This window comes from Lutjanus erythropterus, chromosome 5 (assembly GCF_056507025.1).
Source record: "Lutjanus erythropterus isolate fLutEry1 chromosome 5, fLutEry1.hap2, whole genome shotgun sequence".
NCBI lineage: Eukaryota > Metazoa > Chordata > Actinopteri > Lutjaniformes > Lutjanidae > Lutjanus > Lutjanus erythropterus.
Window position 1 is genome coordinate 38,293,340 of NC_139321.1, and position 26,555 is coordinate 38,319,894.

The window sequence follows — 26,555 nt, forward strand, 5'->3', positions numbered from 1 at the left end:
AGCATCTTTTGACCACCCAGCCAGATCAGCCAGAGCGTGCAGTGCCACAGACCACCCCAGGATGAGTGGAGGTGAGTGGGGACAGGAGCCATGCTAACCCGGCTTGGACATAAGGCTGCTCCAGGCTAATATCTGGCCAGGAAAATAGAGCAGATGAAATGGGACTCATGGGTTGCCCAGGCAATGGGAAATCAGAGACTGCAGCGCCTACATCTCACAGAGACCTGCTCGACCACAACATCCTGGATCAAACTGTTGCCCTACATATGTGGACCGCGTTCCAAAGTCAACAGGACGCAAGACTCCGACAGGACAAGGGGGACGTTTACACTGATGATGCTTTGTGCTCAAATGCGGTCAATTAAGGACAGTGTTTCCCAGATTTTGGACTTTTTTATGTGAAAATGTCAACAATATTATCACCTTCTTTTTGCTGCTGTTTACATTCAACTTGACGCAAATTCAAATATGTACTACAGAATTATTTCCTGGGTGTATACATGTATTGTGTACAGTAACAATCACTTATAACAATCAAAAACTTGGGTCAGAATCATTTCTATGTTCTCTGTTGACATACTTCCCTTATTTTCATTAAGCTGTATGCTTACAGTGTTAATTCTGGGTCTTTTCATACATGAAAATATATGAAAAAACATTTTAAAACTATACATCCCTCTGACAATGGTAATTCTATTTTTTTTTCTTGCAATAAACCATCTGCTTCCAACTGGCTGTTGTCTCCTTGAAGCTTATCACAAACGGCCAAAAATACAGCAAAACTAGGCTGACAGAAAGCTACATTTTACATACAGGTCTGTATTGTATTATAATTTATTTGAATTTTACAGTAAATTAATTTAAAAGCAGTTGAAACAGCTGTAGGCCTACAGTCGATTAAATTTAGTAAACAGGTAGTCTGTCCATTTCATTACTTTAAATTAATGTAATAATGTACAAATTACATAGTCATATTAATTCATCAAAAAAAAAAAATTTGTAATAATAATCACCTGTTTCTAGTAATCATTTTGATGGTGTGATCCTCTATAGTTTCTGCTTATATGTAAAATTAATTGATTGATTTCAATTTATTTTATACTTGATAATATTCTGTTCTAAATAAAAAAAAATCAGTTAATTATTTAATTTAACTTGACTACTTAAGAATTTGTTTGCACCATGAAGAGACTGTAACTTTTGTTATAGTCGTATAGCCGTAACAGTCCCTACTACGTAACTGTTACATCACTGATTACGATATTTTTTTTAACAGGTAATTGGTAACTGTATTGTGATATATTTTAAAAGTAACCTTCTCTAAACTGTGATTATATGTTGAAAGAACAAAAACCAATTGTCTTCACACTTTTTAATTAGACCACCTTATTATATTTTAGTAATGGCGACAAGAGGGTAAAACTCCAAGTCCCATAAGGCCTTTCGACGCTGGCTGGTGTGTGCTCTGCATGCAGTGGGGAGAAATGTAGAGTGTTTGGAGGCGGAGAGTCAGTCGGCTCACTGTGGAGCTGTGTGTGTGTGTCGGGCAGCAGGAGGAGCCGACACCGACAGAAAAGACCGATTCAAAGAAAGACGCGAACGTCGCTCAAATGCACAAATTCGGGCTTGGATTTGCACCGGTGGAAACGGTCGAACGGTTCATGCGAAGCTTTGGACTGAAAGGGTGTTGACTCCACGGACACAGCAGCAGCAACCCCCCCTCCAAAAAAACACCAAGAGGTGAGAAAGGGGGAAAACCGTTTGTGGGGATGCGAGAGACGTTTGAAACTGTAGGAAAACAGTGAAACGCTGCAGAATTGGCTGAATTGAAGTTGAAGGAACTGTTTTAGCAGATTGCAAGAACACGACAGGCTACATTTTATTAATTTATTTTTTTTAGTGGGGGGGGGGTTCTCCTGAAAGCATGCAACTGTTAGCTAGGCTGGACGGGGGGTTTTTAAAAGCCCCCCCATAGGTGTAAATTGTATCCCATCTGAAATGGGTGAGGTTAGTCTGGCCATACAAAAGACTTGTGCTGCCTTTTCAGTCACTGGAGTGAATTCGTGTCGTTTGCTCCCACATTATTTGTCGCCTTTCGCCACAAAACACACCTGACCGATGATATATTCAATATTTATTTGTTCAGCTTTGTGTTGGAGGCGCCTCAGAGGAAACAGAGAGGTGGAAATGTATCGCAGCCCGTGTAAAACCTTGTTATTTGGCAGCGTTACAAAGTAACCAGCAAGACTGTGTGTGTGTGTGTGTGTGTGTGTGTGTGTGTGTGTGTGTGTGTGTGTGTGTGTGTGTATTCATGGCTAGAGAGGCTGGGTAATATTTGCATTTGCTCCAGTATATAGAAGCAGTAGTAGGCAGTGATGGAGAGCTAAATAAAAAGGTGGTTAAACTGCAGTTAGCCGAAAAGAAATCAAATCAAGAGAAGCTTCAGACACTTTGTCATTGTAGGCATTCAATGAAATTACGTTGGGTAACTCTCAGGGACCAGCAGCAACAGAAATCAAGAGAAATAACATGAATTATAGGATACAAACAAATATAAAATCTGAAAACAGCAAGAAATGTGGGGCTACAACTAACAATTAGGCCTTCTTCCAATGTCGATTAATCTGTCAGTTATTATTTTTGTCTATAAAATGTCAGAAAATGGTGAAAAATGTTGATAAGTGTTTCCCAAAGCCTAAGGTGATGTCCTCAAATGTCAGATATTTACTTTGCTGTCATAGGGGAGTAAAGAAACCAGAAAGTATTCATGCCTAAGAAGCTGAAATCAGAGAATTTTTGACTTTTTTTTCTTAAAATATTCGTCTAACTGATTAATTAATTACCAGAATAGTTGGTAATTAATTTAAGAAGCCATTCATAATTGATTAATCATTGCAGCTTTACATGTAGGGGTAAAATGTGAATAATAAACAGGATAAATAACAAGATAATTAATGAAAATCCATCATCATGATAGATAAGGACCTATAAAGATATTCAGCTGTCCATAGCTTACAATCTTTATCTTACTCTGTATTAACATAATAAACTATATTTTAGTTCATTTTATTTTGCAGTTTAAAAAAATGCACAAAAATGGTAACGATCACAAATAATATATAGTGCAGAGGGTTTATCTGGAGCTCACTAAAAATACATATGACAGTGAGTAAGATAAATTAAACATGGACAACAATACATGAGGAAAAGCAGTTATGAAACAGTAGTTCAATGTTTTTTGAAGCATCTTCTGTAACACTAAGTGTTGTAACAGTGTAATAAATGTATATTAAAGAAAATAGAGTTGATTCAACTGAACACCATTTCCTAATCACAGACTATCTCTGTTACCTTAAAAAGCTGTTAGACCCTCTCTTAAGGTGGGGTTACCCTCCATTTCCACCCATGTAAACGACCCCTGTTAAGTGCAGGAAAAGAGGGGTCCTCTCATTTGGACCTAACCTAACCCCCCCCCTCCACTCCACAGTTCAGGACGGATGTGGACTGTTTGGGATTTAAAGCCACATAGGAAGGAAGGGGGGATCAGTGGATAGACTAGAGAAACTGGACGAACCTCTGCCAAGAATTTAGTTGCAGGGCAGGCAGGCAGTGATGTGGGTTGTGGAGGATAAAAGCACAGAAAAAAACAACCTACCCACCTTTTGTAGCTGCAGGAATAGAGTTAACCCTTCTCTGCTGGATGAAGGATATTTATAACAACGGTGTGCATCATACGTAGCTCATATTGGTGGTCTTTTGTACTTTCTAAGACTGCAAACAAACATCTCCTTGAGTAAGATTGTTAATTGTGCATCAGCATGAAGTTGCAATTGAAATGTGTCCTAATTTAGCCTTCATTTCTCTTTCTGTTTTCCAGGGAAGGAGCCAGGCTTAGTATGTTATTGGAGAAACTGACTCTGCACTGGCAGCCTGCTCCATGTTAATGTAATGGAAACACGCTTTGGTCACCCCCGGTAGCATCTGAAATGCATCAGCGGAAATATATCAGCTACTCCCATGGCTAATTGTATCAAGCGGCGGTGGCTCGAGTTTGCCAGTGGATGCACTCAAGAGCCGGGTGCCCTGCCATGCCCAGCGCCATGCTAAAGCAACACACTCATAATAACAAGGAGCACTCAGTTCAACCAGTGGGAAAGCTGTGGAAAAAGTTGGTGGAAAATCTATGGTTTGAGCCACAATTTTGATCCCCCCCCCCCTTTTTTTTTTATTTTGACCTAGATATTCTGTAACGCACCATAGCTCAGCTGCTTTTCCTGCCAGCAGCAGCTCTGCTTCTTTCTCCACTTTCACTCAAGTTGCTGGCCTCTTCTTAACGTCAACAGCAAGGACGGCTGCTGGACTGCAACCTTCTTTTTCTCAGAGGCACATTTTCAGCCGATGAAATGGATGTTCGAATTTACTACCAGCCTTTGTTGGAGTTGAAAATGTGAGGGGCGGTGTGAAAAGACCCCTATGAAGAGGAGGAATAGGTGGAATAGCAGCACTATATCAAAATGGCCCAAACCAGTTTGCTGCAGGGGAAGCGCTTTTATTGCCGGGAGTGGGTCTTCCATAAGATCCAGCATTGCCTCCAGGAGAAAACCAACAACCTCAGTGGAGTGACCAGCACTCCGAGTAAGCAGCCCCCGCTGGCACCCGGCGGGGTTGCGTCCAACCCCGGCACCCTGACATCAGGTTCCACAAAGTCAGGTAGCTCCTGGGGGGTGTTGCTGGTGGGGGGGCCGGGGAGCGGGAAAACAGCAGTGTGCACGGAGCTGCTGTGGCCCACATCGGCCCAGGGAACACACCGGGGCCTGCACCAGCAGAGCCTGGCTTTCCACTTCTGCCGGGCGGACGACTCGGACACGCTGTGCGTCGGCGGGTTCATCCGAGGTCTGGTGGCTCAGATCTGCCGCAGCGGGCTGGTGCCGGGATACGAGGAGAAAGTGCGTGACCCAGCTGTGCAGAGCACTTTGCAGCCTGGAGAGTGTGAGAGGAACCCCACAGAGGCTTTCAAGAGGTAAGGACGAACACACAAATACACACCCCTCTGCCTTTTTTTCTTGCTCTTAATCTCAGTGTTGATGCCAGATGATTTCACTGATTATCACACCTTCACACAGAGGAGGAACTAATCCATGAAGTTACTGCTGATGAGTAATCCATCAATGGATAATTAATTGACAATGTTGGCAATCCATTGTTTAAGGCATTTATCAAGAAAAACTGATTTGCTGTTCTTCTGAGTTTCGTATCATTATTAACAAGATTTGTACAATGTGGCCTGTAAATAATATCTCTTTATTTTTAGGCTATGCCACGATATTGGATATATATCTCAGTATACATATGTTCTCTAAAATAACATACTGCCAATTCTCAAATAGTGCAAACATGATGATCTTATAGAGTGTGATGTAGATTAAACTACCTCATAAGGTCGTCAAAAGTATCGATACTTACTTTGTCAGTACTACATGATTAAAAACAATACAACACTAACATCTGATAGTATTGAAAGAGCCAAAGCTATAAAAAGAAGAGATCTAAGTGCTTAATCAAGACCTCAGTTCAGTTTCGTCTGTATCTTCCTGCCTGGAATCTGGCTTGCAGCAAAACAGTGTTTACTGACTCTTTCTGAACCAGCACTGTGTGCAGGTTGTTAATTTTTGAGAAAGGGAAAATTCTCTTATTTGTGAACCTAGGACTTCTTATTGCTGTGATATAAAAAGATTTATCAAGTATTATTTTTTTCACACTAGTATGCTATCAAAGATTTACACTCTGGTATTGTGACAGCCCTACTACCAAACATCAAAATAGTTTAAATTGGCTCAAACTTTAACATCTAAAGCAGGAAAATGCAACATACACATTAATGCCTCAGTAATATTAATCCAAAAATACCTTGATATTGATAGTGTAACAATATTTAAGGGATGACTACTGGTGTTTTCACAAAATATTACCACAATGAGATTTTTGATAATCATCAGTTGTGTGGATATAATGACTAAGTGAATAAAGGCAAATAATCAAACAGCTAGAACAGTCTGGTAAGTTCATAAACTACATCACTTTACTGCAATGCAGCCTTATTAACACTATAACACTTATTCCATATCACAATATAACAATATTCAAAATCTAAGACAATATCTATTTTCATATCACAATATTTCCAAGCCATGTTATCAGGCCTAACTTATCTGCAACAATTAGTTGATGTCAACAACTAAATATCTTTGGATTGTGGAGATAACAGATTAATTGGTTTGGAAATTATTGTTATTAGAACATCTAGTTGGCAGGAAAACAAGCGTTTTGCAGATGAAAAATTAAAACTAGGACCCCAGCTGATAGTTATTTTAATGATTATCCAAGTGATCAATTAGTCTATAAAATGTCAAAAAAAAGTAAAAAATTATCCTCATAATAAGCCCAAAGCAACATCTTGAAATTCCTTGAATTTCCCAACCAACAGCCACAAACCCTAAGAATCTTTATTAACTGTCATAAACGACAAAGAAGCAGCAAATCCTTAAATTTAAGAAGCTGGAAGCAGCAAATGTTTGACTTTTCTGCTTGAAAAATGACTGAAACGATTCTCAGAAAAGTGGGCAAATAATTTTTTAAAATTCTTCATTGCACCTCCAATAAAAAACAACAGATTGTTTCAGCCCTGTATGAAATCACCTGCAGTATAATAAAGACCTGCCTAGTTATTGCTTTCCGTGACACATTCTTGTTGTAGAGGATTATGTTTTATGACATCTTAAATAAGGACATTAAAATCTGATCCTACAGCTCCTCTCGGGAGGTTCCAGGTAATGTTTGAAATCTAGGAATCTGGCTTGCCTAGAAATGTAAAAATGCAGAGCCAACCCCTCCCCCCTCCCTTCCCTCTCCACCTCCTGACCCTGATGCACCCCTCCCCCCCTCCTTTTTTTGACTGCTCACACTCACCGCATAGCTCCGCCTCAGCAGCCTCTCCACTTATTTGATGTCATGGTTTTGTTGGTTTTCCCCCCTGGTGTGGCATGCTGGGTGGGACTGTCCCCGCTTGGCTTCTGATTCAAGAAAGGTCAGATATTTTTAAGCCGCAGCCGAGCTCAGGTGGCCGGAGACTCATGAAGAAGGAGCTTTGAACTGCGACTGACTCACTGACTGACTGTCTTGACTGACTGCACTGCAGAGAGATGAAGTGCACACGTGAAACTGAAGTACAGTAGGCTTGTGGACTTCCAGCGCCCTGCCCGGGCATGTAACGCGATCAAGATGGACTGTTATTGTAGGCAGAGGCTTTAAAAGAAGCTGCGCATGAGCGTGTGTGTATGTGGGTTACTTGCACGACCTGTCTACACAGTATAGGTCAGGCAGTCTATGCAACTCAGGCTGGAATGCAGCACTGAACACACACACTCACGCTTCTTGTCTGGCCATCTGGTGGTGCTTATTTCACCATCTCAACATCACACACGGGGGGGAAAAAGTAGGTCAAACGTTCAGCAAGGTAAATCATTTTTTAAACGCTCACTAGAGTCAACAGCTCAACCCACGCTTTCTTTTTTTAAGCATGCACGTTCCCAAGGAAGTGAGCGCTCCACTTGTCATCTGCTCGTAATCATGCGGCCTCTACCGATGACTCTGACTTCAGTTTGACCCTCTGAGATAAAAGGCAGGTTATCGTAGGGACATAAACAGAGACTGAACCCAGCAGGAGAAGGACTTCTCACTTCAGCTCTGCTCTGTGTCATGCTGGATGTCGAGGGTCTCTCTTTTTTTGCAGACAGTCTCATTTGCACAGCCTCGCCTCTTGAAGCAAATATCGTGTAGCAGTTGAAACCTCAGGCCCTAAATTTGCAGACAACAAAGACACAAGGCTTATCATCGCTGCCTGTTTTGTTTGTGAGCCAAATAAGCACTTCGCTGAATGCCTTATCGCCATCTCAGGTGTAAAAGCGTTCCAGGCAGCGTTGTACACAAATAATCTGAGCGGCTCCCCTGCTGTTCTAGATGCTATCTGGTTTCAGGAAGCCAAGACTGTTGGCTGTATCTGGCAGTGACATAAAACAAAATAAAAACACAGAGAGAAATGGAAGGGCGTAAAACTTTATGATTAGTCCAACATTATGACCACTAATTTACATCAGAGATAAAAAAAATCACAGAGGGGGGCACACCTTGTTTTGATTGAACACATTCAGGCCTGTACTTCACTCAATAAATGTTATACAAGTTCCATTTAGCTCAGGGTCCCTCCCTTCCCCCTAACCTCCTCCAGCTGTGATTTTAAATGTTGGCCAGTGAGTGAATGCTAGAGGCCCTGTCAAATTCTTTAGCCCAGTCAAAGACAAACAGGTCTGTTTGTTGATAGTAATCACCAGTCTTGTGTTAATACATTGAAACCGGTTCAGACACGGGTTTACGTCCACTCTGTGCAACCTGATCACCCCTTATCCCATCTGAGCATCTGCAACCACTGATGACCAGGGCAGTTTAAATTTGAGTTTTGTCATTTTCTATCAGTAATTCTTCATCACATTTCTGTGTAGTTTGTTTTAAAATTATCTCAAGTCTGTGTTTTATGTGCAAACATATAAATTAAAACTGCCAAAACAAAACTGCATTGAGTAGTAGTGGAAGAAGTATTAAGATCCTTCACTTAAAACGACGACAAGGAGTTCTTAACTGGGTATGAAACAGCCAATTTAAAACTGATGCCTCTATATGACCTACATAAGTTAACAAGATCATGTGAGAGAATATAGACTATCTCTGTTTAGTCATTTTAATGCATGCCACCAGGTTGGATTCTCTTTCAGATGAAACAACTCTGTGTGTAAACGTTTCCCCAGGCTGCAAAGTCACAGTGTATAGTATGTTAGCCAGTTAAAAAGAAGCAGGAGATTTTTATTTAGCTAATTTTATTTTTGACATTATGTTTTGTGGTTATTACAGTGGACATGCTACCACTTTTGTCCACAGAGTGCTCGAAAATCAGCAAAATATGATCCTTGTAGTGGCTTTAAGTAAAAGCAGAAATAGCATAAAATCAAAATACTTACAAACCCAGTAGTTAAAAAGGATCTAAAACTGGCTCAACCTTGAAGAACTAAAACATCATAATGATTTATTCATTAGTCATAAAAACATAATATAATATTTTTAGAGTTGTAAGAAAATATTGATACACTTGATTATCGTGATATTATATTTTGTGATGCGGGATCGATTCTCAAAATCACTGTCATTATGTTGTGATACGTGCAAAGATTTGTGGTTCATTTTGTTAATTTCTGCTATAAAGCATTGTGGTTATTCATCTTCACTGTTCTGATTGTATAAAAAGTTAACCTTTTAACCTTGATTTTATGCATATGGTGGTTTGGTGGATTTATACCATGACAGAGTTCCTAAAATTACATAAAAAATAGCAATATATCACCTTGCCCTGCCTTTTAATAATGGTGTATTCCGTTGCAGTCTTGTACAACAGGTAGAGGTGGAGCAGATTGTAACTACTTAATGATCTATTGTGTAGTTTAATCTATAGCATTGTGTGCTATTTAAAAAGCTAATCATACAATTTGTATCTAAAATCTGACTCTGTAAAGTGAACTCAACTATAGCTGGCAGATAAATGTGTTGGAGTAAAACGTACAAGATTTCTATCTGTAATGTGGTGGAGGAAACATATGAAGCAGCATGAAGAGGAAACACACAAGTGAAGTACAAGCAAGGGTGTAGCTTGAATTTTAGAAATGCTGAGGTCATGAGTCGAAAATTCCTGCAGCAGAGCCCCGCCCACCTGAGGAATTATTGACCAGCTACCATACAAAACTATTTATTTTAACTGTTCAGTTAAATATATGTTTTTTATTGACCTATATTCTCTTTAAATCTTTCTTTGATACCAGATCCCCAGACCTTTACAGGTATATGATTCTAGTACCACTAAACCAACTTTTAAATTCATACTACAGTCCAAAAATAGTCACAATCAAAGTTATTTTAGTCTAAAGAGCCTCAGACAAACCAAAAATGTGTGATAAGTGAGTTATTGCAGGATTTAAACAACTCTTCATGTCACTGAACCCCACAAATTCCTAGAAATATTACTAAGGACAAGACCCCTGTATACTCATCGGCAGCTCTGGCACTGAAAATTGAACATATTTGTAGTTAGATATTCACTGGTTATAGTAGTTGGAGAAGCAGAAATACTCTTAATAATTATTAAGTAGCTCATTATGAGGCTTCAGTTTTTTGGGGTTGTTCTTGCAGCTGAAACATAATGTGATTTTATATTTTGATTTCTTGGTCCTCTGTTATACTAAAGTGAATATTGTTGAATTTTGAATTGTTTACTGGATAAAACACGATTTGAAGATGTCTCCATGTATCTTTAGGAATCTGTGATGGTAAGTTTTCACCAGGGCTGAACAAATTAATCAAAATATTATCAAACGTGCAAAGTACAAATTGAAGGAGCAGCAGTTTTTTTTTGATAAAGGTAAACTGTGTCATTACATATATACAGTTATAAATGTAGCATTGTTGTGCTCCAGAGACGTCCTGGCCTATAAATCATATTATCTAAGCAAACTTAGTTTGTTTGCTATAGATCCAAGATAAGATCACATAATTTTTATTTTTTCTAGTGACTCAAATTGCAAAAGCAATATCTGTCAAAATAATTACAATATGACTGCATTGTTTAGACTTTTTTTTCATGACATTTTTAAACAAGTAAACCGATTAAATGAAAAAATAGAGATTAATTGCTAATCATTGTTAGTTGCAGTCTTAATATTAACATTTTGGAGAACACTGTTCCTGCTAATTTTGCTGTATTGATTTCAGACATATTGCCCGGACTTACTAGAATGGATTTTTATTTTGCATATTAGTAAAAGCAGTGTGATGCATTAGCAGGGGCAGATGCCTGCCAGCAAAGGTCATGAGCCACAGTCCTCCACATAAAAGGCAGCTTCGCCTTTCAGTTTGCCACAAGACTACCAGTACAACCTTGTGTCTTGCTCAGACAATAGGCTTGATACTCGGGGCACAGCGACCTCCTGCATGGGTCAAAATCATTTCCATTAGCACTATCAGAAGGGTTTGACTTTTGGTTTGTAGTGCACCATCAAGGGCTTTTTATGTAGACGGAGCCAAAGCAACATTCCTGTCTCATCAGTCTCTGTCTTAGCTTATCAAAGGCCACTGCCATGTTTTGACTGGAGTCCTCCTGTTTGAATGAATTTGTGAGTTTTAAACCATCAGTCAGCCTCCTGCCGTCCAGCATGCCTCTTTTTCTCACTTCTGGACAAAAGAGTTGGCTTCAAATAGGTGGAGTTAACCCAGTCATGTGGGTCAGACTAAAGGCAACAGGTTTTTTTTTTTGCTGATGGGGCAAAGCTGCCTTTTAGTTTAGGTGTGACCTTATGTGGATCTGTTTTCAGGCTGATTTCCACTGAGCTTGAGTTAGGCTTGAATTGTAGCCGGACAAGTTTCTATTTCTGTGTAAAGGGCACACACTTCAGAAATGATGAATGACCATGGCTTAAATCTGTGAAGATTCTCTGTGTTTTTTTTTATTCCCTCAGAAGAAAATGATGGTGCAGTTCTGATATTTTACTACAAGAAAGTTAAAAATGTGTTGAAAATTTTCTGGCAGCTACTTCAAGCATGTTCTTTGTAAAACGTTGCCTGGTGCTTTGTTCCAAAAAGCTGTGCAGATCCTGAAAGAAGTGACATTAATCAAAGCAGAAGCGCGATTAGATCTAGTCTGGTGGCCTCCAGTGAACATGCATATTGTTTGGCTCTTGTAAGTTGTCATTTTACAAGACAGCATGGCATTACCGGCTCACGGCAAACTTTTTTTTAGTACATTATGACAAGAGAATTCCAGTTTTTGGCTCTTATAAATGTAGAAAATTGTGAGGTGCAGAACCAGCAATATAAATAAATGTGAAGATGTCTTGACAAGTTCTTACCTAAATGATTGTTACCTAAATGACCTCAAATCATGTGTCTGTTGCTTCTCTATGTCTGATGACGTTAAACACAGCTCAACTTGTGGCACATTTCAGTTTCAAGTAAAACCAACCAAGACACATTTTATGAAGTCGACGACGGAGCTCTGTGGGTTTCTTTTCCTTTTGTGTTGACTTTTTGACTGTTGCACATTGGGCGGCCCTGCTTATTGGGGTTAAGGGATGCTAAATGAAAGCGGCCCCGTGCCTTTCATGTGGTGCAGGGCTGTGGAAAACTCTGCAGATTAGGGCCACGTTTTAGAGAAGAAAAAAAAGGCTCCCAGTGTGACGCATCAACTCCAGTTGAGCAGATGAGGAGAAACAGCAGCACTGGTGCGGCTGCAATGATGACTCAGCAATCTGAGGCCAGCCTCTGTCTCCACACCACCGGCGGATGGAGTGTGTGTGTGTTTATGCGTGGGTTTTATTTGTGTGTGTGTATGTGTCTGTGCCTACGTGCTTGTGTGGGCACACACATAACTCATTCATTTTATTGTCGTCCCACTCAATAAATAAAACTCATATATGGTGGTGGTCAAGCTTGTTTAACAGCTCACAGAGAAAGATTTGAAGCAAGTTTAGACTCATTCATGAAGGCAGAGACGGCTGTAATCTGATTCAGTAACTCTCTGAGCAATCAATTTAGTCTATAGAGGGGTCCTCAACATGTTTCAGGCCGTGGACCCCTTAGCTGATAGAGGGACGGAGCAGTGTCCTCCTATTACATATATTGCATTGATCTGAGTCTCCTGCCCTTGAAGTTACAAAATGATTCATTGTGGAGTGAGAATTCATGGGTACAGGTTCAGTTAGATTTACAATGATACAAAGCACAATAAAGCAACAAATACACCACTAAATATTAATGATAAATCAGAAATTACGTACAGATAAGGCTAGAACTAATGATTATTTTTTATTAATGATCAATGTTGATTGTATTAACTGATGATTTGATTGGTCCAGAAAATGACTCCCTCAAATGTCTTGTTTTGTCCACAATCCCCAAGATATTCAGTTTGTTGTCATAGAGAATTAATGAAACCAGAAATATTTTTGGTGAAAAAATTACTTAGAATGATTAATCGATTCACAAAATAGTTGGTGATTCATTTACTAGTTGATTGAAAACTAATTAATCTTTGCAGCTCTACTTACAAGGCAACAAGGTAAAGTACTTGAAAACTATATACCCATCAGAGGTGGGGGGCTCGAGTCACATGACTTGATTTGAGTCAGACGAGAGTGGCAAATTCGAGGACCTGGCCACCCAGTAGGAAGCAGCAGACTAACAAAGGCCACTCTCCATTGTTGTTCGTTTAGGAGGCTTGATATTGATTGCCACAAAATGTCACATATCAATAAGATTTACAAGTTTATAAGTTGTAAGCAGGGTGCAGTATCTTTTCTTGATGCTGAAAATAAAACTTTTCATGACTAGGAGGGACTCAACATGACATTCCCACCACAGTAACTTGGGACTTGTTTGAGACTTGAAGGCTGACTTGCTTGTGACTTGCACGTGACTCACTCCCACCTCTGATAACTAAAACCATTTTTCTGTAGCATTAAATATTCATTACTAAATAAGCAACAATTTGAGCTTAAGTTCTGAAAAACATCTTCAGGTGTTGGTTATGAAGAGTTTAATACCTTCAAATCCAGCTAATCTGCTTCATAAAGACTGTGTAGGAGTGGTGTGATCACATTTGGCAGTGGTTTGGCAACATAAGCAAACAATCCCACAACTGTCATCATATTTCTTTGATTCAAATGTTGCTAAACCCTGATTGGTGGGCGTAAATGTATGACATCACCCTCTTCCAACCGAGTCCACCCACGTGAACCTGTTAAGACAAACAGGGATAAAAACAGAAATGCAGAAATGTCTCCGGTGAAATATTCAAACTGTTAGAACTTTGGCAGAATCATTTGTGTATGTTGGACGCCATTGCTCATAGTATGAAAATATGTTTTCTGGGCTTCCTGTCAAATATCAAAGATTGCTTTCTGATGATGGAATAGTATGTTCATCTTATCTGTGCCAGACAGCTCACACTGCTGCCTTTTGTTACAGATCTGTTGAATTGAGGTTAAGCCGTCTACCTGTCTACCCTACCTCGACTGGCACCTCGCAGGTTTACATGCCTGTGTTGAAATCCGTTGGAATCGTGTCTTCACACATTGAGGCTTTTGCACATGTGGACAGACAGTTGTGTCTCCATGTGTGAGGACAGCAGAGAGTGTTTTGGAGGCAAACTGTGGCAGGAGTGTTGGCGGGGGAGAAGAGGGAGGGGGCTGAAAAGGATGAAATTTCAGATTCCTTTGACAGTATTGGATAGCTGGCCAGGAATGCACACCTCGTCTGGGTTGGGAAGAGCTTGGGGATTTGGAATAGTTATCTGAGGTATGTGTGCTGGCCAGAGAAGAAATGTGCAGGATGTTTACACTTTTGCAAATCATTAATAGGCTGCATTATAGTGTAGGCACAAAGAAGTTTGACTGATGAATTAAGAGGCTGAATTAGAATGTTTTTCATTAGAATTTGGTCTATTTTGACTCTTTATATCTTGGAAAAACCTATTAAAAAGCATAATTCTCTCTTTAACTGTGCATTTGTTAACAACAGTCTGGCATGATGTAATCAAAGGGTGGGTTGGGAATGGGTTAGATTTCAAGATGGACAACACACCCACTCACCGTCACAAAAACAATGTGATCACTGTGTGTGCCCAGTCCCATGACAGAGTGTTTAAAATCCAAAACATCATAAGACTTTGCCTCATCAGATATCAACTTAAGTATGTCACTGTAAGGACATTTATAAAGGTTGATTATTTATGGGGAACCATTTTGGACTCATATTTTAAAAGACACAGTTGTTTTTGTTGTGTAAGTCGCCCAGATTTGGCTCTCACGCGCTCCTCCTCACTTCCTCCTGACCAAGCAGTCTCCAGGACATTGTCTCTGAGACAGTTGGAGGCATTTGTCTGCTTGGGATCCAGCACAGAATTGATTGTGCAGATCCATTAAGCCGGGATCAAATTCTCACATTGTCCTGCATGTTTAAGTAAAGGCAGAAACAAGCACTTTCTAGATACTTACAGGACCTTTCAATAGTGATTGGAGTTTTTTGCTGATGTAGTACTGTATCATATGAGGTCATCTGTTTACTGTCTGTGGACAACACCTGATCTTACATCACTGACTGAGGTCATGCATGAGTGTTAGAGGTTTTACAGAGTGGGGCTGGGGATCATTTTATTCAGTGATACTGGAACCAGTGTGAAACCTGACTTTTGGTACCTTTTTTTGTTTTTCTGGAAAATCTGATTTTATTACAAGGACAATACAAGGGCATTTTGACACTGTCATTTATGCATGTCTGGTTGTTATTGGATATCTATAATAGAATCTCAATGGAAAAAAAGAATCATATTTTGCTTAAGTAACAAAAAAGCCAGATTTATCAAATGTATAATTTTAAAATCTCCTGCAAAAGCAGCTATACGAGAACTTAATAAATGAGTAAAATTGTCTTCAATGAGGAAATATATTTACAAAGAATAAGGAAACATGGCTAAGAACCTGACAAAGCATTCTATGAGAACTTTTGGTATGTGATCTGGTATGTTGGTATTTGTTTTTGTTTGTTTGGGACTCAAAAGGTTTTGATACTTTAAACCCCAGCCTTAATAAAGATCAGTGTTGACTACAGATGAAAATTTGCTTTTCTGGCTAACTCTGGCATGTTTTCAGAACTGTTGTTAATATGCACTGTCTCAATCAAATACAGTTCCCCATGTTTATAGGGCTGGGACTTGATAAAACATCCTTTCACATTTGAATTCTTAAAGCAGTGGTTCCCAAACTAGGGGGCAGCCCCCCATGGGGAGCTTAGAGCCACTATAGAGGGCCAGGGATGGCCAGTGGGAAAATATACAGTTTGCTGATGCTATCATGCTCACATTTATTTCACTAAAATTCTACTTAAATAATTGTTTATCACTTGCTTCCCCAATTATTGTTAATTATTGAAAAAAAAATGTTGGGTGTTTTTTTGGGGGGCATGCCTAAAAAAGTCTGGGAACCACTGCTTTATACCATCTGTTATCGGTACATTAGTTTTTGTCAACATTGAATTACAGAAGCTGTAATTAATTTAGTAAGTATGAATTAAAACTAGAGCTTTCCAGGTAGATCACCTACCTAAAGCTGGAACTGGTGGGAATATCATTAGTCTTTAGGCTGCAACTAGCAATGATCTCATTTGCCAATTAATCTAATGATTAGCCTTTATGAATTGGTTAGTTTTATGGTTCATAAAATGTCAGAAAATGGTCAAAAAGAGCCCACAGCCCAATATGACATCCTCAGATGTCTTGTTTTGTCCACAACCCATAGATATTTACTACTTTACTGTCACAGAGGAGTAACGAAACCAGAAAATCTTCACATTTAAAAAGGAAGAATAAGTGAATTTCTACTTAAAGAAAACTGTCAGACTGATTAATCGATTATCACAACAGTTAGCTATTTATTTAATAGTTGACAACTAATCAATTCATTGTTGCAGTTCTAGATAAATCTGGACAGATTTTGACATGATGTTGGTGCTAGATTAACAATAAAGAGATCACCAAAGTCATTGAGTTTAAGCCACCAGGGACCATTGGTGTCTGTACAAAATTTCATCGCAATCCATCCAGTAGTTGTTGATATATTTGATCAACGCGTTCGGCCAATTGAATGACTGATAGACCGAGAGGCAGATACTGCCCCCTCTAGAGTCAGGCATCACCACTAGTGAGGCTAAAAACAGAGAAATTAAATGTTAAATTTGACATTAATCAGAATTGGAGCAACACAAGTTCCAAACTGCTACCGGCTCTAATAACCCAACCAACGGCTCACTGAGACATGTGGGCAGAGCAGCTTAATGTCAGGGGAGATGTTGTGCACTTAAAAATGTCAGCATGGTTTTAAGATCATTTGTGTCAAGACACGATGCAGATGTTCGAGCTTAAAAAGGATTTTATAAAATGTTGCCCAATTCTCCACTCAGTCGTTTTGAACAAATTATTATAATGGCCATTTCTGTATTTTTGAAAAATAAGTAATTCACTGCTGCAAGGTTGACATCCTCAGAGGGTTATCTGTCTAATGAAAGGCTCTCAGCACAAATTAATGTAAATACGTCTGTCCGCAGCTTACATAACTGCCGCTCTGCTCCACTGTAACCACTCTGCAACAAACCCTTGATTTGTTGAAAGCTTTAAAAACAAGCTTTATGCAATGCATGCCCATTGAGCAAAAACCGTAATGAAGCCTTAGATTTTGAGTTTATGTCCAATCAGATGAAACTGTAGGGAGATGATAACAGATTGAGGAGGAAACAGGAGCATATGGCCAACATAACAGGAAGAAAACAGCTAAAGTGTCTGAGCCTGGCTGTTCAGAACATTTGTTCTCACCACCAGTCGCTCTTATTGTCCTCATCAGTCTGATTACTTTGAACAAGATGATTGCACTAACGTTATGCATAATGTAAGAATTGCATTTGAAAGTGCGAGGGAAGAATCTGCAAGATAGTTGTCTCCTTCACTTTGGATGAGCCGGTGTATGAGTCAGCTGTTGTCGTTCAGCTCCGTGGCACTAAGCTCTCATGACTTTGCAAAGACGCTGAGCAGGCTTGGTCCAAATTGACTCGATACTAAATGAAGAGACGGGGGTTCTTCTAATGAAAAGGCCTCTCTGGTTTTCTACTGATCATGGTGGAAAGCTTTGTCAGTATCGCTCTGTACGGTGATATGTCTGAAGCTAAGGGCTCGACTCACCAGTTGGCCTTTGTTCCATTAATAGAGCCGTGTCAGGGCCGGACATGGAGAGTATATTTCACCTTCTGTTTTCTTGAGCTTTTGCTGCATCTCGGTCGGTGTTTATGTGTGTGAGTGTGGTGGTGTTTGGGTATGTGGCATGGATCGCAGGCTCTGCGCCCGCTCTATAAAATGAGCTGTGTAAATTTGTAAGGCGTTGGCTCGGTGCCCAGTGCTGCCCTGTCGGCCCAGACATCTTCACTAAATGTAACACTGAAAGCATCACTTTGCACATGGTGGTGGGAGCGGCGGCCGCTGCTGTTGCAAACACAACGCGACAGATGGCGAGTGCATTAGATGCATTTCACATCCCCCTTCTTCCCCTTTTTTCTAGTCTTAAATAGCAATTGGCATCAACTTAGGCATATGTTGAGGACTTGAGCGAGAACCAAAATAGTTGAGACAAATGTCCAAGACCATGGTGTGTGGGCTGATTTACTTTTAATTTTCTGGCTCAGGTATGCTGCAGGTTTGTCTGGCAAACTAAATCAGCTTTTCCTGAGCTTATTTTCTCTCCATCCCCAGCGTCCCATGGAGTTTTCTTTGTCTGCAGCCCTCGCCTTTTGACTCTTTGACAGGCCAAAAGTAACTGAATTGTGAGAGAAGAATGACTCTTTGTTTTGCCCACTTGCTGTCACTGTGGATTTGATTGTCTCAGTAGGCAACATGGCCTCAGACACAACCATTCACACACACTCGCACGCAGTCACCCCTGTGGATGGACATTCCTTTTGGCAAGGCTCCCAGATGGCACTGCAGGTTCTCTGTGGGCTGCAGCTATCAGAAGGAGTGATTGACTGTGTTTCTGAAAGGCTGAGCAACACCACGACAAAGAGGAAAGGTTGGAGACCGTTGGCATTGATTTATTCTCTGTTCAAGGTTCAAAGTGCTTGGAAAAAGTTTTGAATAGTAGCTAAAGTTTGTAGAAGCTTTGCCAAAACAGGTTTAACTGTCTAGTGCCCACGTGGGAGGAAACTGCATTTTGAAGGTTTTCATCTGGGGCTACATCAAGAATCAACTTCTTAATATGATAATGTGTTGCTTCTCTCAATACAAAGTTAATATTGTGGACTGTTTCATTGCCTTGGGCTATGGAAACTTTTGATTAGACTTTTTCAGCATTTTCAGACCACGAAAAATAACCAGTTAATAGAAAACATAACCGACAGCTTAATAATTGAAAATAATCTTCCATTGCAGCTCTAATGTTATCCCAGTTACCATTTTGGAAAAAATGTTTCAAATAGTTGATTTAAGATTATAATTTGCAGCCCTGTCTGCGGTATTCTATAAATTAGGAGGCATTAGTGACAGTTAAGTGTGGTTTCAGAAGACCTCATAGTGAACTGTACATTTGGAAACGGGTCTTGTAACATGCACTTATGTAAGAGTCTTAAACAAACCGGCAGCACAAACCACTGACATAAATAGAGACGAATGATGCGTCTCCACTTCCTCCCACTGTCCAAAAATTAAGCCAGAATATCCGAGATACCAGTGCCGCCATCTTGTTCTGGTGTCATCATTTGGAGCCGGAGTCTGCACAGTTGCGATTGGGGCTGGTGCCGTGCTTTTGAGTTCATGACCATTTTATAGCATCAAATAAGTAAATAAAATCAAACTGATCAGAAAAATTAATACTTGAACAAACATCAGTGTGATAAGAACTACCTAAAATGACAGAAACCATCTTTGGGAAAGATTTATTTGATGTTTAGTCAAAATAGTTCAGCTTGTCCTATCTACTAAAATGGAGGGGTGGGATTTATCATCTATATTGCAGCCAGTGATCAAAATGTTTTGACTTCACTTTTGAGGATCTGTTGTTCTCCATCTCTATATATGAGTGGCACAAACCTTTCCAATCTAATGTAATTTTGCAAGACTTAGAACTGTTTTTACATGGTTGCAATCAGGTCCAATGTATTGCAACCAATAAACAGCATTAAAGTACAGATCAAACAGTATTACGAGAGTTTCTAGCTGCCATATTGTGTTGTTTTTTTAAGTAAACAGGATAAGCAGGCAGGACATAACATTGGGAGGAATCAGGTTTGAACGTTCAAACTCACGCCAGTGAGTGTTCAGAAAAAAAACTTGTGCCACTTAAAGTTGAAAACTTTCATCGACTATCAAAATAAAAAAAAAAAGTCTCAATACCAAACCAGACTGTGACAATATCTACCATGATATTACATGGTTATTATTTGATTTTATTTGACAAAAGTATGGTTACTGACTGCTTATTGTTTTGTAGTTGTTTGACCATTCATTGCCAAAGAAAATTCATGCCAGTTTTTGCACGTTTGAGTAATGGCTGACTGTTTTTGCTTCATTTTATTAAAGCAGTAAAGCAAAAACACATTACGTTACAAGGAAAAACTAATTTTAATATGAACAAAAACATCAGATTTAGATTTAAGACTTTTTTAAGTTGTCAATGTCCTTTGTTTTTTAATATCATGGTAAATATCATATTGTGGACCTTTTTATGGGGGTATTGTTGTAGCCTGAGTTTGTTTTATCGTTACATGCCGAGTCCTGATAGTATTGGTTGAAGCTTACGTGAGCAAACATCATATTTTGTTTTACAGTAAGAAAACATGATGGATTTTTAAAACAAAGAAACTGAATTTTTGCCACATGAGTAGGTGCACACTAAGGCCAGGAACGGATCTAAAAGGGTTAAATGGGTATTTTTCATTTCATCTTAACTTTAATTTAAAACCAATGTGATCACACGACTTCATTTTGGGAAATTTAGTTAAAAAGGAAAATTGTGATGATAACCTGCACCCATCTCAAGTTTCTATTGAGAAATCATTGTAAACTGGCCTCTTCTATATGTTGTGGTACTTCAGACTGAAAGAATAAACCTTAACCTGAGCCATCTCTGCTTCCATGTGTTTAAGGATAATGAACTTGGGCTAAAATGTTAGATGCTTAAAAGGGAATGGCTGTGGAGCTACAGGCTTAGTGACAGGCTGTTGAGCATCCAGAGGAAGTCTCATTAAAACAGTATTTTAGCGTTTTATGACAAAGCTTACAACCAATGTCAGCTCCATTAAGGAGTAGTGGTAGTTGAAGAGTCCCATCATGTGCAAGGTGATCGATTTTTATCTGCGTGACAGCTACCCATGAAAAAAGCCTCACGCACCCTGAAGCCTTCTCTTCTCCCGAATCAAGTTTTCATGTCCATTAATTGATTTGTTCAACCCCCTTTTTAAATGTTTAATTAACCTAGACCCAGATTAAAATGTCACTAATATGAAACCCTTAGATCCTTTATCACGGCCAGTTGAGCTGGAAGTAATTTTATGAGTCTTGGGAAATGACATTTTCCCAAACGGACGTCTTATGGTTGGCTTCAAACTGTTGGTGGCAGTCACAGTGGAACAGAGTCCTGCCAAAATAAACACAACTCCACGGAACAAAAAATGCAATTGTTGGCTATCCTGCTACAGTCAGCTTTTATGTTTAAAGTTACACATTAGCACTGGAGCAAGTAGATTCTATGTCTGGCTTGAAATCTGGCGTTGACAAAAGGGTAATGTACCATTAAAATGTTAGGTTTTTGTGTTCTGCAGAGTGTTAAAGTGATGCTAGTTTACAGAATGCTATACATCATGTTTGTTTTATCACACGATGCCACAGGGCTGATTTTAATGGGTGCTCATATTCAAACATCGGTATTTATGTTGCAGGGGGATTTGCTGAAGTTTGTCTTGCATGTTTAGTTGTCATGATAGTTGCTGAACACATTTCTCTCCACGTCTTTGATTTAATCTCAAGGCTGAACATTTAGCTCTTGGGCAAAGTTTTTTGTTGAACAAAAAGGCCCACTGAATTATAAATGACTGTATCTGCTCTGGATGTTTCTCTGAGCTCAAATCATCCACAGTGGGCCTCTTAATGGATGCAATTTGGGCTGGATGGAGACATATTTAAACGCCTACACTCTCGACCAATTGAGACCGAAGAACAGAGGATGATGCGCCTCAAGAAAATCACACTCTTGTTTGCCGTGACTGTGTGTCATGTTGCATCTCAGAAAGAAAAAAAATGATTGAATCAACAATGAAATGTTGTCAGACAGAAGTATTGAACCTACACTGAATCCTAATTTTTAATTATGACTGACGCTGAATCAACACTCATTCAGACATTATCTAAAAAGGTGTGTGGGGTTGAATTCCAGCTGATTTTGATACATAATAACAAGAATAAACTAATTACATGTAAACCAGACCTTTTCATGATATTTGTTTACATGTAGAAAATAATAATATGTTATAAAAACTTTGCATGAATAAAGTTCAAGAAGACTTTAGCTTTCATTAAAAGACAATAGACAGTGCATTGGACATGAGAATGGTGAGCGTTAAAAATCATATTGCTGAATATAACATTGATTGATTCTTTACCACTAATTATAAATGATCTTACACACATTCTTAATTTCCATTTCTTTTTACATCTTCTAAACCGTAAAAGCCTGTATATTTTAGTCAGTTTTTAAAAACAAGAAAATTGAAGGCTGAAAGAACTACTTAAGGAAAGGCTGCATATAACACAGATATATGAACTACGATCGAGGTGATTCTTTTAAAGAAAAAATGCCAAGATTCTCTGGAGTTCAGTTTCTCAAATATGAACATTGTGTGGTGTCTTTCCTCCTCTCTGAGAGTAAGCTGAATATCTTTGAGATGTGGACAAAACAGGACATTTGAGGACGTCACATTGGGCTTTAGATCAACATTTTTCACTATTTTCTGACATTTTATGGGCCAAACAAACAACCGATCAGTCAAGAAAATAACAATCAACAGTGAAAATAATCATAAGTGTCAATATATATTGCAGAATTTTCAGTATGAATTATGTTCTGCTTGTAGACAAATCTGACATCACAACAAAACCAAATAAAACTATTCCTAGAAATTGTCCAAATGGGCATAAAAGGTGAATTTCAATCCATATTCCCCATGGTTTATTGTAGTACAAACTGTTAACATGCAGTTTTGCCATTAGTGTCTCCTGTCTTTATTGTTGGTAGAGGGAAGTCTTCTGGACAAAGACAACAGGGTGGACAAAAAGTAACATCTGTAATGCACTTAGATTGCAGCTGAGTATATAATGTAAAGTATATGCTTGTGGAAAAAATAACATCTTACAGTATAATTGAGTGTGCTTCCTACAAGGAAGCAAATCCCTGTTTGCCAGTGTTGTTGAGAAATTATACTGTACTTTAACAGCAGTTTAGTGCTCGCCATTAAAGTTTTACTCTGAAAAAAATCATCTTTTACTACCCAAATGGGAATCAACCAATATGATTATATTCTGCCTTCAAACAAATGCTGTTCCTCAGAAGTGTTTTCCTGTGCTTTATTACTCAAACACTATCAAAAAGATGAAAACGTAACATTTCTGCCTCTCTCTTCTTTCTACCCGCAGATGTGTCCTCCTTCCTCTCCTGAGTGTTAAGCCTCCTCAGCAGTCTCTCTTCCTGCTGGTGGACTCTATTGATGAAGGCTGTCAGCTGGGCGAGGGTGAGCAGAGGTCCTCCCCGGGCTCCCCAAGGACCATCGCTGAGCTCCTGGCCAGTCATCACGAGTTCCTGCCTCCCTGGCTGCTTCTCATCTGCTCCGCACGCCGACAGAACAAGGCCATAACTAAACTGTTCACAGGTAACCCGTCCAGCTTTTCTTTTGAATGAACTGCACTGATTTAAGGTTTCATAAGTGACATCATTGTCAAAATAATGGCGATACCGTAATCGCCGAAGAACTGAGCTGATCTAACAAGACAGTTTGATTGATGAGACAATATTTGCATCTGTCAGAGCTGCTTCATGCTTGTTTCTGCTCATTGTCGGCTATTTTTCTGTACAAATGTGATAGATTTCACCTGAAAATACGGCTACAAACAAAGCCTATCCCGGGTGTTAGAATAGTATAGATGCAAAAGGCTTTTTAACATCCTGGCATGCCCAAAGAGATTAGGGTCACCATCATAGACCTCTGTAAAAGCTGCAGTGCTTCCTTGATGTCCTATGACACTGTACCATACCAGCTGCTATTATCTCCCTGTCAGTCCAGCAGCCTACTCTGTGGTGATGAGCTGGCATAACATTAATCAAGAGCCTGACTGTGTAGGAGGAAGTCTCCTCCGCAGACTCGCACTGCTGTGTGTACCCTCTCTACCTTTCCAAAACCACTGAATGTGGGAGCTTCTCGAGCCCTCGGCTAGCCTCTTAAACCATTACGTAATATCCCAGCAGTCTAAGCGATCGTTTATATGCTACTCCCCACTCAGGAGATAGATGCATGAAGTCAGGTTCAAGGTTGAACAAGCTACATGTTTTTATTCTTTCGCAGCAGAATTGATGTAGACAGAATCTTTGTTTGCAATACTACATTAAAATCCTGGACTAACTGGTCATTATGCATATTTTCACTTATTTCACACCTAAAATCAGACACAGTGACAATGCAGCGTAGAGACAGAAATCTTGCCTTGGCCTTTATTTTGTCTTTTAAGCGGCGTTACTCATGTTGTGTGTCATCGTGTAGGAATGATGCAAGTTTCTAGAAGTTTAGAAGCTGCTGTGTTGTGTAGAGCAACACAGTAAGCAGCCAATCAGGGACCTGTATGACACAGGTACAATCTTGTTAATTGTGCTGATTTGTCTCTCTGTCAGGGAGTATTGTGGACAGTAGGGACATTTTAAGATGATACTAGAATACACAAATTCAAATGGAAATGTTGCTACAGGCAAAACCAGCAGAAATTCACTACCAGCATTTAGCTTTCAGTGGGTGGTGAGTTCAGTCTCTGGCTTTGTGTTCTGAAGGATGCCCTGATGTTCTCCAGGTATGTTAGAAGTGAGGTGGCAGGGAGCGTAGACACGTTTTAGACAAGATGGCTGGCTCTCAACAAATGCTGTTTAAAGGAAAAGAATGCCAATAATGTACCAGCGTATACCATCCACTTTCCTCAGTTCGGATCCAGTTTGATACCTGAATATAGATATCTGCCAATACTGATACTGTAACACATAACAAGTTGCTGTCTTGCTTAGCTGTGTTTTTTCCCAATGTTTTGAGGCTAGAATATCTCGTAAGTAAGGACATATTAAGTTAGCCAACTGCTACTAGCTCACTCAATTGCGTCTATCTCATGTTATGTCACAGTGGTTTTCATCGTCCAGTGCAAACAGACCAATACAGATAAGATAACCAATACTTTCACATTTTTGCATTTTAGAAAGTAGTTCATGTAATGTGTAGTTTGTGCACATCAGAAGATAAGAAAGGTGACGATGTAGTGAGCAAAGATGGATGATTTAATATTCCACAGCTCAGACCGAACCAAATCTAACTGACATCACTCTCAGTGACGACAAAACGATGACGATGACAACAAAAGCCAAGATCAGTTCTGACTCTTTAAATGTTGAGTTAGTTGTTCTAGTAAAGCACATCCAAAAACTTCACGAGAATACAGAGCATTTTGCCCAAGAATTCAAATGAAATCCTGTGACATAATCTGTCAAATCAGATATTGTTATAGTCACTGTTTATCGGCTAATATGCACCATTGTAGCTGTGATATGCCAATATCAGCTGACAATTTAGCAGCCTATTTATTGTGCATTTTTTAGACAACACTTGGTTAAGCACTCGGGACCTGAGTACAGTAATTGATGAAGTTCTGAAAGTGAAATTCTTCTGGGGTCTCTGTTGTTTTGCACTTATTACTGCACCGCACATTTTCAACAGGAGACAGGTCTGGACTGCAGGCAGGTCAGTCTAGTCTAGTCAGTCTTTAACTACAAAGCCACACTGTTGGAACACGTGCACAATTTGTCTTGGCATTGTCTTGCTGAAATAAGCAGGGACGTCTCTGAAAAAGTCTGGATGGCAGCATACCTCGCTCCAAAACCTGTGTGTACCTTTCAGCATTAATGGGTCCTTCACAGATGTGACAGTTACCAATGAAGCCATGGACACTGCCATACCATCACAGATGCCAGCTTTTGAAGCTAGCAGTGGTAACAATCTAGATAGTCTTTTTCATCTTTAGCTGGGAGGACACAACTTCCATGATTTCCAAAAACAATCAGACGTGAACTCATCAGACAGGACTGTAGATGATCAAATCATTAAGGTTTTCAATGCAAGGATTTCTGTCTTCCGCTTAAACACACAAACACTATCTCCATTATCAAAATAAGGATGGCAGCGTTGTTCAGTCAGTTCAAACTCCCTCAGTACAGTCGAGAAAAAGCCACATGGGTCGACAAGGTCACTAGCAGGATTTGTCAGACTCAAGTTCTCTTTTAAAACGTGTCATTTTTGTATTGATTGGGTATAATTTCATGATGCACTTCAGCGTTACCATTATTAGAGCACTTGTCTCTCATTAGAATGATTGTCATGTGTTGTTAAAACCTTAACTCAACTATGTAGTTTGAAAGTAGGTTGTAAATGATTGGGTGCAGTGTTGGGGATTAAGTGAAATCTTAAGTGTAGGCGTCAGAGTGGTGTAAGTGTAGTTTAGATCTGATCGGTGTTGACAGTGGCAGCGAGAGGGGATGGGGAGGCGGGTTTCAGGACACCAGAACTCACTTTGAGTCTGT

The 26,555-nt window shown here is 39.5% G+C and overlaps 1 protein-coding gene across 1 annotated transcript in view; it reads left to right on the forward strand.

The window, feature by feature from the left end:
* Positions 1-1,497: 1,497 nt before the first annotated feature.
* The window catches only part of ankrd50 (ankyrin repeat domain 50), a 47,775-nt gene continuing 22,717 nt past the window's right edge, over positions 1,498-26,555 (forward strand). The window contains exons 1-3 of the mRNA XM_084719788.1: positions 1,498-1,740; positions 3,878-5,020; positions 23,369-23,601. Coding sequence (XP_084575914.1) covers positions 4,515-5,020; positions 23,369-23,601 — 739 coding nt within the window. The 5' untranslated portion in view covers positions 1,498-1,740; positions 3,878-4,514. The remainder of the gene's footprint in view (positions 1,741-3,877; positions 5,021-23,368; positions 23,602-26,555) is intronic.